Genomic DNA, 19,820 nt, shown 5'->3' on the forward strand with positions numbered 1-19,820 from the left:
GGGCCAGTGAAGCAACATCCTCCACAACTAGACTGAAGAACAAAACGACAGCAACTTTTCTGTTCCCCTTCCCCCAATTCCCCAGCACTGTTCCCTTCCCCCCAATACCCCAATAAAAAAATAAAAAAAAAAGATTGTGCATTAAGTAATATATAGGCAAATACGTTGAGTGAGAGTATAGATGACCTTGTGATTAATTCATGATAAATTACAGTCTTATGAGCCAGTAGTAGTGTACTTGAAAATTTGTTTGGTACTAGGTAACAAAGCATTCTTTTATTCTTGGAATTAATTGTTCTTTGTTATACCTTTTTTGGTTTGTATGATGCTGTAGACAAATAAATGTTACACGGTTCTGTATAGTTAATTATAATTTTGTATTTTTAGAGTAAATGGGATGAAATCATACTGAGAAACAGGCTAGACATTGGGAAAAATGTCCGTTTATTAGTCTTAAAACAAAATTGATAAAATTCCCTCTGGAAGCTAACTCAAATGTTTTAGGATATGTCCTCTAAGTTTCAAAGATCCTGCTGGATTTTGGATTTTTATAGTTTCTCTTAATCCAATGATATATGTATATCAACTTTTTAAAATCAACTTTTACTCAATTATTTAAAGATTTATAACTATTATAAATAGATTTAGGTTCAGCGAATTAAACTGTGAATCAGAGTCCATATATAATGTATGAACCAGGGGTTACAAGGAAACTTAAGATATGGGTCCTCACTTCAGAATGCTCACCATTTGCTTGAAGGAAACAAACAGCTCATATATAAAAAACTTCCATAACTTTTTCAGTGACTTCTTTTTACTGCTGAAAATTTAAAGTGTATTATCCCAAAGTAAGCTTTAGCATTGAATCTAATTTTGGTAATGATACGTGTGCCAAATGTAATGCTTGCGGCCTCCTCCCTGCTCCTCCATACATGAATTGAAAATGCCCTGCTCTGCAGGAAGATTCTGAGTTGGAAAAAGACTTGTGCCTTCTGATAGAATGAGGTTCAGAAAGTCCCAGGCAAATTTAATGGGGGTGTAATGACTTATTTAGAAGGATGCCAGTGAAATGCCAGAACTCCCAAGTTCCTGGAACCAGTTACTTAGACGAAAGAGGAGGAGGAGGAGAAGAGAATGAGTAGTAAAATATTTCTGCAACACTAAAAATGAGAAGACAATGGAACAACATCTATAAACTATTGAGAGAAAAGGACTGTAGACCAGAAATTGTGTACATAGTAAAAAAATGTCAGGGCAGAAAACAGTACATTTTTAGAAATGCAAGAAATACCAATTATGGACTTCAAATGCTAAAGAATATACTTGAAGTATTCTACCAGATGAAAATTAAGCATAACGCACTTCTGAAAATAAAGGAAAACAAATGAAAATAAGAAACAAATGCAATTTTATAGGAAACCTGTATAGTATTATAAGTAGTTAAAGCTAAGTGGATGGAGTTAATCAAAATCTTTGTTCTGCTTTTGTGTCACTTTTCACCTCTTCCCAATCCCAATCCAACCTCCAACCCCATGCCCTCCCACACTTCTTTACTCTCATTTTAGTGGATTTTTAGGAAAGAGGTGTGGCAAAAGCATGTGCTCTAACATCTTTTTTTTTGTGTGTGTGTTCTTTCTTGGGAAGAAAGTTAGTGAAACTTTTTTTTTTTTTTTTAAAGATTTTTATTGGGCAACTGGGGGATGGGAACAGTGCTGGGGAATTAGGGGAAGGGGAACAGACAAGTTGCTGTTGTTTTGTTCTTCAGTCTAGTTGTGGAGGATGTTGCTTCACTGGCCCAAGTTGGCACCATCATTGTGCGCTCTTCCCGGGCGAGACACATCAGTCGCTGGCTTCTGGACGGCCGCTCACTGCGGCTGCTGGCCACTCACGCTGGCTGCTGGCTACATACGGTAGCCCATGGCAACCCACTGCCACAGGGGCTGCAGCCTATACTGTCACCGGCAACTCCCGGCAGCCCAGCTCCAGGTTGAGCTGTTGTTCAGCATCTTAGCTGTAGAGGGCAGTGTCACTGGCCCTCATATGTGGGATCCGAACCGGGGCCCTCTGGCGTCCCAAGCCAGTTCTTAACCATCGCGCCACTCGGCCGGCCCTGTGCTCTAACATCTTGATTTAGAAAATTCGTTTTTAAATTACTGTATACTTCTTACCACAAAAGGTTGTTATGAAAACTCGCTGGTCACAGATATTATTGCAAGCAACAGAAACCAGCTATGGCAGATTTAAACAAAAAAGGAATTCACTGACAGGGACTGGGTGACTCATAGGATCCTTGAAGGCTCGGTTGACTGGGTAGAAATTATACAAAACTTAGTGACAGCACTGTGTCTTCATTTAGAAGTAAATTGCCTTTTTCTTCTCTTTTGAAATGTAGGTTATATATTTGGGGAGAACTCCAGAAGAAGCATATAGAAAATTAATGTTTGGAGATACATCCTATATTCCTTTCAGGTAAGTATAAGAAAGATACGGTAGATTTGTTTAATCAGGCCCTTGCCAGAAATACCTTTGTGTAGTTGTTTTTGCAAAAAGAACACCTGGTAAGTAGTCATTTTAAGATAGGTGCAGATATACCCTTTATCTAGGTTACTCTACAGTAACAGTATTGATTTTGTTGTGGGGGGCTCTCATGTGTATTGTCGGGTATTTAGCAGCATCCCTGGCTTCTGCCCACTAGATGCCAGTAACACCTCCATCCCTACAACAACTGTCAAAACCAAAAAGTCTCCAGACATTGCCAGATGTCCCTGGTGGTGGTAGGGAGTATGGTGGAATCGCTCATACTTGAGAACCATTGTCCTAAATGGAATAATCAGGAGAGAATCCTGGACTTAATGGTACTCAAAAGTACTGAGGAGTCTAGTTCCTGAGGAGTTAAAAAATAAGTTTTTCTCATAGTCAGGAATGAGTTTCTGGGGCAAAAACTAACCCGTTTTTCCCTAAGGACACAGCCAGCAGAGAGAATGGGTGAGGTTGCGAATGTAACACCACTACATACTAAAAAAACCAGAGTGCTCTGTCATAGAGGTCTGGTCGATAAGTAGTTCTTTACATAAAGGGATGGCTTCTCATCCTGCTATCATACTTACTGTATGTTGTTATTGTGTTGAAGATATTTTGAAAAAAACTTTTTTTTTTCTTTTTCTTTAAATCAAATTAAGTTCTAAAAGATTCTCTATCAAAATACTTGACTTAGCTATATAATCTAAGTACTTACATGGTGCTGGATGTGTAATAAATTTGTGAAATAATTTTACTTGTTGCGTGCTGTATGGACAATTTCAAATATTGCATCATTCTTCCATTCACAAATCAGTAGTTATAGGATTGTTGCATATACCTTGAATGCCTGATTTTGAAGGGATGGTCTTTCCTTCTTTGGGATAGGTCTCCCTAACCTTAGGCAGAATAATGTCCTCCTTAAATAACTTCATAGGACTGTCCAGGGACTTACTCCATGAGTAGAGATTTGTTAGGACAGTCTATAGAGCTCTGTTATATGTAGTGCTCAAGACTCTATATTAGTGATTTAGCAAACTAGAAGAATTGCTTTGAACCCAGTATCACACCCTTTCTTCCTAGCACATGGTTCATCTCAAGTATTCTGCTATTTCAGGTGGGTAGGAAGGGATGAAGGTTATTGTCTAAACTAACAAATGCTTCATTTTGCTTCTCAACCTAACATGTGATGGCAACCATGTACTTCCTGTAGCAGAAATGCTTGTATTTGTGGTCCTTTAGTGACAGGCACACTGATATACAGTGATAATTTTGTTCTATGGAACACTTCAGTATATTGGTCATCCTTTATAATGGTGCCGTTCTTAACGTTTATACCACAAGGTCCTGAAATATGAATAAGCTCACATTATTTTACCTAATCTAAGCAAGGATCTGTGAAACACTGTTGATATAAAAGAAGGTTTATGTTAATTTAAATACAGGGGCCAAAAATAGAATAAATGTTGCTTACTGTTTGCTAAAGCTGTGTTTAAAGTTATTGAAATTTGGCACGGAGAAGTGAAGTTAGTCACTTCTGGTCCCAGGAGCAGAAGTCAGTAATTCCCAATAAACAGGACTTAGCTAGATTTGTGAAATTGCAATCTTTTCAGTCACAGGTGCCAGATACTTGATTTATCTAAAGCATTGTTTCTCAAAGTGGGACCTTTGAAATAGGGCAAGACTGAGGTTTTTCTTACCAGCCTAAGTACAGGTATAGAGACTGAGATTTTAGAGTCTTTTATAGTAATTTATAAATATATAGAGTATATTTATGTCCGTGGAATCAAATAATAGAAAGATTGGAGTTTGTATTTTGTCTTTTTTCTTCCATTTTTCTAGTAATTCATTTTTATTTACAAAAATAAGATAATTACATTATTGTGGGTATGTAATAGTGCAGTGTTGTATTTTATATTTGTTGTGTTTTACAAAAGTATCAACCTCTGACAAATTTAAAAATCTGATGCTTTACCACATTTTACTGTTCTATAGAACTTACTGATTAGAAAGTAGGCCAATCACAATTAATAAAGCCTGATAATATTTTGAAAGAAATTGCATTATAGCCCTTTATCCTTGCCACTTTAAGTGTATAGAATAAATATAACTGCTAACAAAGTATTGTTAACAGGGGATTGTGCATTTATGAATGCATTTATAGTTAATAATTTTTATACTCCATAGCAATATTTAATTAGATTTAATTCAACTTAGATATTCTTCGTTTTTTTTAAAATAGTTTAGAACAGTTCTATTTTTTTTAAAGATTTTATTGGGGAATTGGGGGAGGGGAACCGCACTGGGGAAACAGGGGAGGGGAACAGACAAGTGGCTGTTGTTTTGTTCTTCAGTCTAGTTGTGGAGGACGTTGCTTCACTGGCCCAAGTTGGCACCATTATTGCGCTCTTCCCAGGCGAGGCAGATCGGTTGCTGGCCTCTGGATGGCTGCTCACGGCGGCTTTTGGCAACTCACACCGGCTGCCAGCCGCTCACTGTAGCTTACGGGAGCCCACTGCAGCTCTACTGCAGCCTTACTGCAGCTCTACTGCAGCCTTACAGCAGCCCAGCTCCAGGTCGAGCTGTTGTTCACCTTCTTAGCTGTAGCGGGCGCAGCGTCACTGTCCCAATGTGGGACCTGAACTGCAGCCCTACTGCACAGAGCTGGTGTCCCAAGCCAACTCTTAACCAATGCACCACTCGGCCGGCCCTAGATATTCTTCTTTGTTTTTTTTTTTAAAGATTTTTATTGGGGAATTGGGGGGATGGGAACAGTGCTAGGGAATTGGGGGAAGGGGAACAGACAAGTTGCTGTCATTTTTTGTTCTTCAGTCTAGTTGTGGAGGATGTTGCTTCACTGGCCCAAGTTGGCACCATCATTGCGCTCTTCCCAGATGAGGCAGATCAGTTGCCGGCTTCTGGATGGCTGCTCACTGCGGCTGCTGGCCGCTCACGCTGGCTGCTGGCTACATACGGTAGCCCATGGCAACCCACTGCAGCAGGGGCTGCAGCCCACGCCGTCGCCGGCGACTCCCAGCAGCCCAGCTCCAGGTTGAGCTGTTGTTCAGCATCTTAGCTGTGGAGGGCAGTGTCACTGGCCCTCATATGTGGGATCCGAACCAGGGCCCCGTGGTGTCCCAAGCCAGTTCTTAACCATCGCGCCACTTGGCCGGCCCTAGATATTATTCTTTAACCACTGAGTTTACATATGTATATATACCTACATGTATGGTTTCTTAATGAATTTAGCTATTTCTCTGCCTGTCTAAATGAAAAAATAATATAAAATGCAGTTCATTTTCTTGATACCTTTGGTTTATTGTTATGAAGAACATATAGTACTTTTATTCTTTGATAATACCTACAATACTTCTTTGCTTCTTAGTTGATTTTTGTTGTTGTTGTTGTCTCTGCTCTCTATTTTCTTGAGAGGTGGTATTGCATAGCTGTTAATAGCATAGCTATCTATTGATATTAGATAGATGGGAATGTGACACTGGCTCTGCCACTAATCTCTGTCGTTCTTTACAAATGTGAGCCTTGGTCTCCTAGTCTGTCAGTGGGAATGATAGTTGTATCTGTCTAATGGCGTAGTGAGGATTAAGTAATATCATGCATATAAGACATTTGGTATAGTTAGTGCCTGCTCCTTAGCTAGCATTTGTTGAACATTCATTTTTTTTCCTTTTTAGATGTATATCTTGCATATAATTAAAAATCCCACTAGTCTTATGTGTATAACAATAAACTTTTACATGTGTATATGTAGTTATCACCCAGTTCGAGGTACAAACGTTGCCAGCACCCCTGAAGATACCTTGCACCTCTTTCCAGTCAGTAACCCACCCCCAGACTCCTTAAGTAACCGCTTACTATGTTTTCTGCCACCATCAGTTAGTTTTTCTTGCCTTTGAACTTTGTGTAAATGGACTCATACAGTATGCATTTTGGAGAGCTGGGATCTAGCTTGTTAAACACATACTATCTATGAGAGTTATCCATGTTGTGGCAGGTATCAGTAGTTCTTTTTGTTTTTTATTGCTTTTATAGCATTCCATTCTATGAATATATCACAATTTATTTGCTCATTGTCCTTTTGATGGATACTTGTGTTATTTGCAGTTTTGGGCTATTATGAATACAATCTCTCGTGAAAGCTGTTATTTAAAAAAACTGGTATTTGATATTGTTTTGCATTTTCTAAGCAGTACCCCATTGATTCTCATCTGGTTTTCTAAGTTTGTTAAAGGATCATGGTGCCAAGCTGTCTCCTTCCCCCAAAGGCTTACGTCCAGGGTCATAGCTGCTACTCTGCTGGGTTGAAGAAGCCTGATTGCTTGGGTGGGAGGAAGGAGGTGTTAATGAAATAAACATGAGTAGATAAAGAAAGATTCTTGTTGTCTATTCAGATAGTGTGATGACTGAGGCAAACTGTAGCCGAGCCCAGATCAGAGCTTGTCAAATCGTCATTGACTTGAGCAGGGCTTGCACACAGTAGGTTCTCAAAAAATATGCATTGAATAAATGTACTATCAAGTCACAAAGATTGAATCAACATGCCTTAAGTTGATGAGAAAGGAATTATCAGTAGGTTAAGAAGATAATAATCCTAGCTAACTGAGGAGATACGGTTAAAAACCATTGAGATGTAACTTGAGAGTTCACCCTATTTCCACTAATGCTTTTGATTTAGACTACACTACTTCATTTTTTAAACTGAGCTTTTCTTTTGAAAAAATGTTCCTTATGTCATGAAAATATTATTTCTACAAAACAAATATTTGTGTTGATTCTGTAGGTCAGTGATTCTTAAACTGAACACACATCCGACCACCTGGAGGACCTGTTAGAACAAAACTTTCCTGGCCCCACCCCTAAAACTTCTGATCTGCAGGTCTGGGGTGACGCCCATGCTGCTGGCTCAGGGACCCCTCTCTGAGAGCCACTGTTTCAGGTCATTGTGGCTTTCTCTTTCCTGAATGTCGTCAACATGCTCTTGGTAAAATAGAGACTGTTTCCAACTTTTAGAAAAGCAGCTTTTAAATTCAGAAGCTTATAGAACAAAAAAAGCATGTTGTCAGATCTTGTGTGCAGTCCTCACAGAGGCCACCATACAGCATGCCTCAGTAATTCTAACCAGTTCAGGGGAGAGCAAGACTTTTAGCTGAGACAGGTACCCTTACTTTTCCTCATTGTTAGCTTAATGTTGTTGTAATCATCTGCATTCTTAAGGTTTGTGCAAGAATTAAAAATTTTAAATGTGCTGTTTAATTTTTCAGGTAAGTAATGTTCCCATGTGAAAACCCAACCAAGTCAAGCAGTGGATGGCTTCAGTTCCACTTAGGGATCAAATAATTACCATTCAGATAGGCACTGTTGTTTGGCATGTCTAGAATGATCATAATTAAATTAATTTTTATTTTGCCTAATTCCAAGAATTTTCACTTTGTTATGGCTCAAGGTAGTCAAAAAGGAGAAGCAGGTGGGAGTGGAGGAATGTCTTGTTTTTCTGGACAAAATCTTAACTGATATTAAGAGGTGTGTAGTAAGTTTATGGATAACTGGTACAGCGTTGGGTGGAGTGGACTGCAAACTAACAACATTTCCCAAGAGTAGAGCGATTCTACTAAAGGCAGTTGACACCTTAGTTCCTTTGGTTTTATTGGCAGTGTTGTCCTCTAAGAACCAGAAAGAAGTTATCCAGTTAAATTGTTAAAAATTGTAAAAGCATAATGAGAGGAGCAAAATGCTTTTTAGCTTCCATCTAGGATTTCAGCTATTACCTTTTTTTCCTCCTTGATGGAGATATAAATAAACACGCATGCATACACACACAGAGATATATGTATATACAGAATCAAAAAGCAGTCTTTCCAGGTGACAGTTTGATATGGTATTTTCCAGTGTGAAGAGAAAATTCAAATGCCTTGCCCTTTTGGGGGCAGGGGTTCATATTATTGATTAGTTGAACTGAAGAAGTAACTCTTGAAGCTCAGCCATCAAAGCCAGAAATCATCCAGCGAGATCATTTAAAATTTAGGAAGTGGGCCAGTGAAGCGACGTCCTCCACAACTAGACTGAAGAACAAAAGGACAGCAGCTTGTCTGTTCCCCTCTCCTGATTCCCCAACGCTGTTCCTTTCCCCTAATTCCCCAATAAAATCTTTAAAAAAAAAATTAGGAAGTGGTCATTATTGATCCACGTCTATAAAACATTAGGAGTAGGTAGGAACTGCAGTAAAATTTATAACAGAGACATCTTTTATTTAAAACCAAACAGCTAGTTTTTTTTTTTTTGAGACTTGATCTGAGTGTGTGTTTGTAAATTCTAGTCAGCTTCATCTTAAGGTGTCTGTCCCACAGAAAATTCAATTAACTGAGCTATGTATTTCAATACTTCTGGGATTTCAGAGATGCTGCGTATGGGAGCTGCAATTTCTACATTACACTTCTCGACTGTTTTCATGCAGTGAAGAAGGTAAGTGACTTGCAGGATGTGTGTGCCTGCTGTCGTGTTGGAGAACTAAAGTCCAGTCCAAGGAAGACTAGGCCTTCTCCCCCAAGCATCTTCCAAGATGTGCATGTCTGAAGTATCCTATTGCCCCACTAACATCAGAGTGTTACCAAACCACAAAACAGCTTATTCTGAATCTGAGAGCTTCTCTGCATGAGTTAGGGGAAAAGCCACTGGAGCAACAGGAGACAATCAGAATTATATAATTAGGTTCTAAACCCAGAATTGGTTTTCAGTGTGTTGTGATTTCAAGAGAAAAACCAAAAGAAAACAGATTACTGATTTCCAAGTTCTCTTTGATTTATGTATTTTATGGGCCTGCTTTCCACCAATCCTATCTACAACAGACAATTTTTTAACACAGTAACTGTCAAACACTGTTTTTGTGTCTTCAAGCCATCCATTTGTTTTTTTTTAATTCTTCTCTCTTTTTTTTTTAAGTATTTATTGGGGAATTGGGGGAGGGGAACAGTGTTGGGGAATTAGGGAAGGAGACCAGCCAAGTTGTTGTTCTTCAGTCATCATTGTGGAGGGCACAAGTTGCCATCTGGCTTCCCATTGGCAGCTCGTGGCCTCTAAGCTCAAGGTGCTATGTTGAATCTTAGTTGCAAGTGGGCGTAGCTACCACCCCATGAGGGAGTCGAAACAGCAGCCTGTTGTCAAGAGCGCATGCTCTATTCACTGAGCCATCTGGGCGGCAACTCAGCTCAAGGTGCCAAGTTCAGTCTTAGTTGTGGGCAGTTGTAGCCCACCATCGAACAGGCAGTCTTGTTAGGAGCATGTGCTCTCACCAGGTGAGCCATCCTGCCACCTGTTGGCAGCTCAGCGACAGCTCAGCTCGGGCGCAGCTCACTGGCCCATGTGGGAATCAAACCGGTGGCCCTGTTGTTCAGACCTCACGTCTTAAGCCAACTCTTAACCAACTGAGCCACTCGGCCAGCCCAAGCCGTCCATTTCTAATGCAACAGAATTTGTATAGCCTATTAGTTTGTTACTAGGTTTTATGTAAAACTAAGTAGGTCACTACTGCTTTGTCAAAGCTGTTTTAAAACAATGCCTGTGTTTTATAACCAGGGCTGCTTGCTGTCTTTGACCCCAGGGGCCACCTTTCACATCACATTCCAAATGAACAAGGTCTCCTGGACTTAAGTGACGCAGCAGACCATGGTTATAACACTGCTTTGTGTATATTTCTTGGATGCCAGGGCCACGCAAGAAACTAGAATTGTAAATCAGTAGCCCATAAATCAATAAGCCTTCAGCAATATCTCAGGTTTTTATGTGACTTCTATTTTCAGAGGCGAAAGGAACCCAGGTTTACTTGTATAATGAAACATGGCTTTCTGAGAATTTTGACAGAAATTTTGTGGATTAAAATGAGAGGACTGGGCCGGCCGAGTGGCACGATGGTTAAGAACTGGCTTGGAATGCCAGAGGGCCCCGGTTCAGATCCCACATATGAGGGCCAGTGACACTGCCCTCCACAGCTAAGATGCTGAACAACAGCTCAACCTGGAGCTGGGCTGCCGTGAGTCGCCGGCGACGGCGTAGGCTGCAGCCCCTGTGGCAGTGGGTTGCCATGGGCTACCGTGTGCAGCCAGCAACCAGCGTGAGTGGCCAGCAGCCTCCGTGAGCGGCCGTCCAGAAGCCGGCGACTGATGTGCCTCGCCCGGGAAGAGCGCAATGATGGTGCCAACTTGGGCCAGTGAAGCAACGTCCTCCACAACTAGACTGAAGAACAAAACGACAGCAACTTGTCTGTTCCCCTTCCCCCAATTGCCCAGCGCTGTTCCCATCCCCCCAATTCCCCAATAAAAATCTTAAAAAAAAAAATGAGAGGACTAATTAATGTACAGATTCAGAGATTAATTAGTATACTTTCCTCGTGTATCAGGCATTGAGGTATGGAACTTAACTCCTTTGGGTTGGAGACCAGTGACTGATATGTGGAGCTGACTAAGGGAGTCCCCACAGGCTATGAGGCAGCTCCATCAGGCCTCAGTTGAGGCAGGCAATGGGCAGAGGAGGCCATCAGGAAACGAGGGACAGTAGGTATAAATGATCCCTTTGGGTTGTAGTTATAGTCCCTGTCAGATGGATCCCAGGGAACTGCTAATGTAGGCAGACATATGGTCCTGACCCTAGGGTTTCCTTCTCCTTTCCCACCATCTTTAAAAAAAGAGCAGAAAAACTTTGAGGGCCTGGGACATGGTCTACTATAACATTCTATTGTTATTCCTTGGCTTAGTTTTTTGTTCTTTGTTTTTTTTTTTTAATCAGATATTATATACAAAGTCTAACTAGCTGAAACTACAGGTCAAAGATTGCTTTTTCCACACTATATTTAATTTTATTCAAGAGTCAACAGGTTCTGATTTTCAATTTAAACATTTCTTATTTGTGACTGATTTAGAATATTGCATACCTGAAACATTTATAAATGAATTCTTACTTTTACTGTGACTTCTAATAGGATCTCCATATGAATTTCAAAGGAGAATAAAAATTTCCTATAAACTGCATTTTATCGTATCATTCTGTTAGGATCATCTCTAGTCCAAATATCATGACATGTATTGAATATTTTGAATTCGAGGAAATTAAAATTCATCATGGATTTGGTGTTGGAATTAGAATTTAAATGGCTATATTTCATAAAACGAGGACTTTTAGTTGGTATTATAGCATTCATATTTTTCATTTATATTTCAGTACTTTAAAATTGGAAAACTCATTTATAGAGTCACCCCTTTCGAACCACGATTAGCCTGTTGATCAAGAATTCTAACTTGCATACTGTGGCTCAGAGAATATTTCTCAGAGGCCACCATCTCGTCCTTGTTTCAGAAAAGATCCTCTGCTTATTTCACTTAGCATGCTCTGCCTACTGTAGTTCAGAGCCAGGCTACAGAAGAGAACATAAAATGTGTGTATTTTTTTCTTGTTAAAAGAAGAAATTTTTTTTTCCCCCTCAAAGTTTTGGATTTTAGTGTCGACCTCGGCTGTGTTTCGTAGAGGGAACATTCATCTCTTAATTCAAGACTGTTTAGAAGAATTTGAAAGAGGAGCTATTTCTGAAGTTTGGAAAAAACTGACATTTCTTTCCTCTTTATTATTTATTTAGAGACCATTGGGCTGTGCATTATATTTGAAGCCTGAATGGTGTTGATCTAATAAATTAGGGTTGCTTTGAAGACTTGATTATTTGGCTCTGCACAAAAAGGATGATTGTGAAGAAACATAAAATATCAAATCTTATTAAAATAAGTATTGTTATAACTAATTTTCCAGATAATGGAAGCATTTAAAAGACATATCCCACCTCCTTTGAAAACTATTCACTGGAACATAATCTAAATATAATAATGCCTTTGGGGCGGGGTACCTCCTGATTTTTGATGTTAGGAAATTGGATTGGAAATTGTTTACTTATTTGAGCCTTTGTTTTTAAAAGATTTCCTTTGGATTTTAGGCAATGCAGTATGGCTTCCTTAATTTCAACTCATTTAACCTTGACGAATATGAATACTATGAAGTAAGTTTTCAAGGATATTGTTTTTAACTCTTATTCATATTTTGCTTACAGAAGTAATATTCTTGTTTTTACAAATATTAAACAATTTAGATGTGTATAGAATTTTAAAAAAAAAAGTCAAGCCTTTATCATCTTACTGCAGTCCCAGTTCTTAGTGGGGGTTTCTGCATTGGGTGCGTCCTTCCAGAGTGACTGAGTGTGCTCCAGGAATTTTTTTGAATGTTTAGTTTAAATTTTTTTAGTACTGATGACTTTCCTATTAAATGAGATAATGTTTATAAAACCCTTAGCATAGGATCTGATGAGATGACTAGTCAGGATACATCTAATTACCTATGGAAATTATGTTTTTATCATAAATGTTTGTATGAAGTCAGGACACTTCTGGTTGCAAATTACAGAAAGTAAACACATATGACTAACAAAAAAGGGAAAACTTATTGATTTACCTATGTAAAAAGTCCAGGAGCACGTGTACCTTCATGCATGACCATACCAGGCGCTCAGACACTTAATCAAAATTGGGCTGAGGTTAACTTTGTCTACAGGCTAGGCCTCAGTAGATAAAGATAGCCATCAGCAGCTGTGATTCACCTTTTTGCAAACTCACCAGACAAGAGCATTCATGGCTCCAGCTGAAGACCCATTAAGTCTTCTTATTGGCCTGGCTTAGATCATGTCCCTAGCCCTCAACCAGGCTGATTCCTGGTGAGGGTGGGGGTTAGGTGGGTGTAGAAGACTCTGGCCCTCCCAGGAGCTGGGTGCTGGGGTCGTTCTATCAGCTATGCAGACCCAAAAAGAGAGTACAGGCAGGCAAAACTACATATGTCCTCGATTCTTTTTCATGCAGTGTATTTTTTTTAAAAGACAAGTAATTTGATTGTGCCATTTGTTCCACCCTCCAAATAGATAATGAGTAAGATGCTTATGCTAGAGGGTTTTTTTTGGCCAGGAATGCTTGTGGAATCATCCTTTTATCCTACTGTAGTTATCTTGAGCAGACATTCTCACTACTGAGCGATACTACAGATCACTTTATGCAGCAGTACCTTGAATCCTCACATAACTACTATTCTTTTGTAGTCAATTTCTACTTATTTTAAACTCTTACATAACTGAACTGTTTTACTGATGAGTAGAGTTAACTAGTGACGGTCAGTCACTGCTGTGATGTACCAGAAATGTAAAAGCATATCGTGTGATTCATTCGGGCCCACCCTATCTTTACATCTCTGCAGTAGCAATACACTTCTAAAGTATGCTATGTATTCAATTACCATCTTACACTACTGACTATAACTTAATTATTAACACCTTTTTTTTGTTCTTATAAAATTAAACATTTAAAATAAAATATACTTTTTTTCATGTAAGCAAAACTATTGAAAACTCCATTTGATGTGCCTTCAGTGTAGCAGTGGTGTCCCTATGTGTTACTAAGGAGCAATATCAGCTTCTATCTCACTAATGTAGAAATTCCAGTGTTGGCAGGGAGTGTCAGGGTCACCCACAGATGTCATTTTCTTTCAGTGACATTGCATCGTGACACAGGGAACTGTTCAGGTATCTACAGAACACGGGTAGCTCACAGACTGATTTTGTTTAGTCTCCACAATGTATTTAGAAATTTTGGATTAGTGTCTCATTGATTCTGCCATGCCCATTTTTTCCTGTTTTACCTGCTCTGAATTCTGGATGCATTTTATAATCTGTAATGTCTCCAATTCAGTGAAATCTAACTGCAGATCTCTTGTTAAGATCTCCAGATTTCTGGTTTCACTTAAAAATCAGAACATCTGATTTGTCCTCATTCCTATATAGACTTTTTAGCATGGAACATGAGCTCACCAATTCTCCCCCATGATAATTAATTCAAGTAAATTGGTTTTGGGTTACCTGCCTAGCCTATAGATGTTCAAGCAACTCTTGGTTTATTTCTTACTTGTTCTTAGGTAACATATACGCACCTTGATTGCAAAGCCGATTGATCTTTTTTTTTTAAATTTTATTTATTTTTTAAAATTGGGGAATTGGGGGAGTGGAACAGCCAAGTTTTTGTTCTTTAGTCTTAGTTTTGGAGGGCACAGCAAGCTCAGCTCCAAGTCGAGTTGCACCGCTCAGCTCAAGAGTGCTGTCTGTGTTCAATTAGTTGCGGGTGGGCATAGCCACCATCCCATGAAGGAGTTGAACCAGCAGCCTCGTTGTTAAGAGTGCACGCTGTATCTTCTGAGCCACCTGGGCAGCAGCTCAGCTCAAGGTGCCAAGTTCAGTCTTAATAGTTGCGGGTGGGCGTAGCCCACCATCCCATGCGAGAATTGAACGGGCAACCTTGTTGTTAAGAGCATGTGCTCTCACCAGCAGAGCCATCCTGCCACCCGTTGGCAGCTCAGCAGCAGTTCAGCTCAGGTGCAGCTCACTGGCCCATGTGGGAATCGAATCGGTGACCCTGTTACTCAGAGCTTGCACTCTTAAGCAAGCTCTGAACCAACTGAGCCACTCAGCCGGCCCTGATCTTATTTTTATCATTAGTTTTCTTCTCCACTATTGTCTCCTACGTCCTACATAAGTCTTTGTATAACCATTTCTATTGTTGTTAAATTTGAATTTAGAATAATTGGTATGGGAACTCAACCTATAGCTTAATAGCAGGAGGTAAAGTTTTTTAAATTTCAGTTTATAGTCATGTTGTTTTTTTTTCTAGAGACTTAACTGTGATCTCAGTATACTTATTCAAATTTCCTGGTGTTTTAGTGAAAACATTTTATTGACTATCTTATTAAATAGCTAGCAAAATGATGGGAAGATGTCTGTCTACAAATAAAAAGTAAATATTGAAAAGCCAGAAGCCTAAATAGATAGTTTTTTCTCCTTTGTTCAATGAGTCAAGATTGCTCATATTGGAAGGCAGTTAGTCAATTCAGGAAAACGGAAGTTTCCACATTCCTCATAATGAAATAGTTTGCTTTCTTAGTAATTAGCAGCAACTATATGAGAATTTACTTGGATAAAATAACCAAAGTACTTAGGCATATTTTGGATAGCAGTAGTCAGCTCTATTTTTCAAAGGCTGACTACCCTAACAAAGAAACGCTGTTAATAGAAAATGATTAGGACCAGGAGAAGATAATGAACTATTCCCTGGGAACACTCACAGCAGGCTAAATTTTAGTTTCCTGTCTCATGGTCATTTATAAACAGCTTTTGTGATAGAGCAAATGGATTTGAATCTCTGCAGACACTTGGTATTGAGGAAAGGGGTGTGGAGAGGAGATTAAGTCTAAAAATGAATTGCGCTGTTCTTCCCATTGCAGAAAGCAGAAAATGGAGATTTAAATTGGATAATACCAGATCAATTTATTGCCTTCTGTGGACCTCATTCAAGAACCAGACTTGAAAGTGGTATGCAAAAATATGGGACCAGTATTGTTTTGTTATTAAAAGTATGCATCCTGTTTTTTCTTTTGAAACAGGCCCAAGAGTTTTAAACTAATTAAGCTTGATGGTCTTAATTATTTAAGTATACTCAATCATTTCAGTACATCATTCTGCCTGGATTTTAACTTTTTTATTTTTTTACAGTTGTAATCAAATTGGTATTCAATGCCCAGCCTAAACACTGTTTCCACACAATTACAGGTGAAATTGTTATCCATTATTTTCTTTCTGCATTGTATAACATCTGTTCATTTCTTTATGTAGGTTACCACCAACATTCTCCTGAGACTTATATTCCCTATTTTAAGAATCACAACGTTACTACCATTATTCGTCTGAATAAAAGGATGTATAATGCCAAACACTTTACAAATGCTGGTTTCGATCACTATGATCTTTTCTTTGCGGATGGCAGCACACCTACTGATGCCATTGTCAAAGAATTTCTGGATATTTGTGAAAATGCCGAGGGTGCCATTGCAGTACATTGTAAAGGTATGTTTCTAGGGTTGGTTAAAACATGGTGGTCATGTATATGTGTGGGCATGTATGTATATATGTGTAGAAACACCATACTCATTCGCATTATATGCCAAGACACATGAAGCTGCCTTTGTTTTTAAAGAATGCTTTTTTTCTTTTGTAATTTGCTTTTAAAACCACTTTTTTGAGGTGTGATTGCCATAAAAAAAACTGTACATAAAAAGAATACATTTCAAATCCTAATTTCTTATGAAAAATAGTAATTAAATTATATTCATAGGTAACCCTACAAAGGCTTATCACATTTAATGCATTCATTTATTCATCAAATATCTATTCAGTGCCTACGTTTGGTAGATTCTAGGATATGTCAATGAGCAGAGCAAATTCCAAGAGCTTGTCTTTTAGAGTTTATTCTAACAAGTTGCTATGTTTTTAGCTGCTAGAGCAAAACCTGGCACTTAATAAATATTTATTGAATGAGTGAATGACTAATAAAACGTATCATGAATGTACTAGGATTCATTTAACCTTTCTCCTCTTGTTAGATAGTTGATTCAGAAGACAAGGAATATATTTTTTCTAATGTTGGAGAAAAAACAAAAACCAGCAAATATGGAAAATAGCCAAAATCTAATCTCCAGAGTTACCACATAGCAAGATTCAAGTGTCCAGCTTTCACCAAAAAATTACGAGGTATAGAAATAAATAGGAAAGTATAACCCATTCAAAGGAAAAAATAAATAAATCAACATAAACTGTCAGTGAGAAAGAACAGATTGTGGATTTATTAGACAAAGATGTTAAAATAGCTGTCTTAAAAAGGTGCTCAAAGAGCTAAAAGAAAGTAATTGACAAAGTCAAGAAAACATTATATGAAAAAAATGGGAATATCAATATAGAGATAGGAAACAAAGAGGAATCAAAAAGTAATTCTGGGGCCGGCCGAGTGGCGCATTGGTTAAGAGTTGGCTTGGGACGCCAGCTCTGAGCAGCAGGGCCCAGATTTGAATCCCACATGTGGGCTAGTGACGCTGCGCCCTCTCCAGCTAAGATGGTGAACAACTGCTCGACCTAGAGCTGGGCTGCTGTGAGTCGTCGGTGACGGCGTAGGCTGCCAAGAGCTGCCCTGAGTGGCTGTCCAGTGGCCGGCTACCAATCTACCCCACTTGGGAAGAGCGCAATGGTAATACCAACATGGGTCAGTGAAGTGACGTCCTCTACAACTAGACTGAAGAACAAAAGGACAGCAACTTGTCTGTTCCCCTTCCCCGATTCCCCAACGCTGTTTCTTTCCCCCAATTGCCCAATAAAAATCTAAAAAAAAAAAAAGTAATTCTGGAACTGAAATGTACGGTAAATGAAATGAAACATTTGCTGGTGAGATTCAAAAGCAGACATAAGCAGACAGAAAAAAGAATCAGAGTTAAAGACAGGACAGTTGAAATGATCAAGTCTGAAGAATTGAAAGAGAAAAGATTGAAAAGTACAAAGGGACCTCTGAGATATCAAAAAGTGGAACAAGAGCATTTTATAGATTGTGGGAGTCCCAAATGGCATAGGGAAGAGAAATGAGCCGAGAGATTATTTGAAGAAATAATTGCTGAAAGCTTCCCAAATTGCAGGAAAGGCATAAATGTAAATATTAGAGAACCTTGGTGAACTCCAAGCAGGATAAATTCAAAGACCCACACCAAGATGCATCAAAGTCAATCACCTAAAGCCAGAGACAAAGAGAATCTTAATCTTTTAAAGCAATAAGAGAATCAACTTATCACGTACAAGGGATCTTAGTAACATTGTTAGCAGATTTCTCATCAGAAACCCTGGAGACCGGAAGGCAGTATGGATCGATATAGTCAAAAGTGCTGAAGGAAAACCACTGTCAACCACAAATCCTGCATCTGGCTAAGCTTTCCCTCAAAAATGAGGGAGAAATTAAGACATTCCCAGATAACTAAGAGCTGAGGGCATTTGCTACCACTAGGCCTGCCCTGCAAGGAAGGTCAAATGAAAGGACACGAGACAGTCAATATGAAGAAATTAAGATCTCGGGGCCGGCCGAGTGGCGTGATGGTTAAGAACTGGCTTGGGACGCCAGAGGGCCCCGGTTCGGATCCCACATATGAGGGCCAGTGACACTGCCCTCCACAGCTAAGATGCTGAACAACAGCTCAACCTGGAGCTGGGCTGCTGTGAGTCGCCGGCGACTGCATAGGCTGCAGCCCCTGTGACAGTGGGTTGCCATGGGCTACTGTGTGTAGCCAGCAGCCAGCGTGAGCGGCCGTCCAGAAGCCGGCGACTGATCTGCCTCGGCCGGGAAGAGTGCAGTGATGGTGCCAACTTGGGCCAGTGAATCAGCGTCCTCCACAACTAGACTGAAGAGCAAAATGAAAGCAACATGTCTATTCCCCTTCCCCCAATTCCCCAGTGCTGTTCCCCCCCCCCCAATTCTCCAATAAAATCTTAAAAAAAAAAAAACTTTGTTAAAAAAAGAAAAAAGAAAAAAAAAGAAATTAAGATCTCTGGTAAAATTATAAAGGACAATTTTAAAGGCTAATACTATTGTATCTTAATTTGTAAACTTTCTAAACAAAAGACAAGAGATTGGGAGAATAATTTAAAAATAATAATCCAACTATATGCTATCTAAAAGAGACTCAGTTTAGATCCAGAGACACAAAGAGGTTGAAAGTGAAAGGATGGGAAAAGGTATTTCATGTAAATAGTAACCGAAAGAGAGAAACAGTGATTATACTAATATCAGACGAAATAGACTTGAATTAAAAAAGATTATGAGACAAAAAAGGACATTCTATATTAATAAAAGTTTCAATATAACAAGAAGATATAACAATTATAAACATTTTACATGTCTAATAACAGATCTTCACAATATATGAAAGAAAAATAGTAATAGTAATGGTTGTACAGCAATATGAGTTTTTTCAATGCCAGTGAATTGTACACTTAAAAGTGGTTAAGGGCCGGCCGAGTGGCGCATTGGTTAAGAACTGGCTTGGGATGCCAGAGGGCCCCGGTTCAGATACCACATATGAGGGCCAGTGACACTGCCCTCCACAGCTAAGATGCTGAACAACAGCTCAACCTGGAGCTGGGCTGCTGTGCGTCGCTGGCGACAGCGTAGGCTGCAGACCCTGCAGCAGTGGACTGCCATAAGCTACCGTGTTTAGCCGGCAGCCAGCATGAGTGGCCGTCCAGAGGCTGGCGACTGATCTGCCTCACCCGGGAAGAGAGCAATGATGGTGCCAACTTGGGCCAGTGAAGCAACATCCTCCACAACTAGACTGAAGAACAAAACAACAGCAACTTGTCT

The 19,820-nt window shown here is 39.4% G+C and overlaps 1 protein-coding gene across 8 annotated transcripts in view; it reads left to right on the forward strand.

Moving 5' to 3' along the window:
- CDC14B (cell division cycle 14B) overlaps positions 1-19,820 on the forward strand; it is a 93,745-nt gene that overhangs the window by 50,665 nt on the left and 23,260 nt on the right. For 7 of the 8 annotated variants that reach the window (XM_019624676.1, XM_019624675.1, XM_019624671.1 and 4 more), the window contains exons 5-9: positions 2,393-2,469; positions 8,928-8,994; positions 12,503-12,565; positions 15,877-15,964; positions 16,265-16,495. In XM_019624676.1, the coding sequence (XP_019480221.1) occupies positions 2,393-2,469; positions 8,928-8,994; positions 12,503-12,565; positions 15,877-15,964; positions 16,265-16,495 (526 nt within the window). The remainder of the gene's footprint in view (positions 1-2,392; positions 2,470-8,927; positions 8,995-12,502; positions 12,566-15,876; positions 15,965-16,264; positions 16,496-19,820) is intronic. The other variant, XM_019624672.1, reaches the window with a different exon arrangement.

This window comes from Hipposideros armiger, unplaced genomic scaffold (assembly GCF_001890085.2).
Source record: "Hipposideros armiger isolate ML-2016 unplaced genomic scaffold, ASM189008v1 scaffold_599, whole genome shotgun sequence".
NCBI classification, from domain to species: Eukaryota; Metazoa; Chordata; class Mammalia; order Chiroptera; family Hipposideridae; genus Hipposideros; species Hipposideros armiger.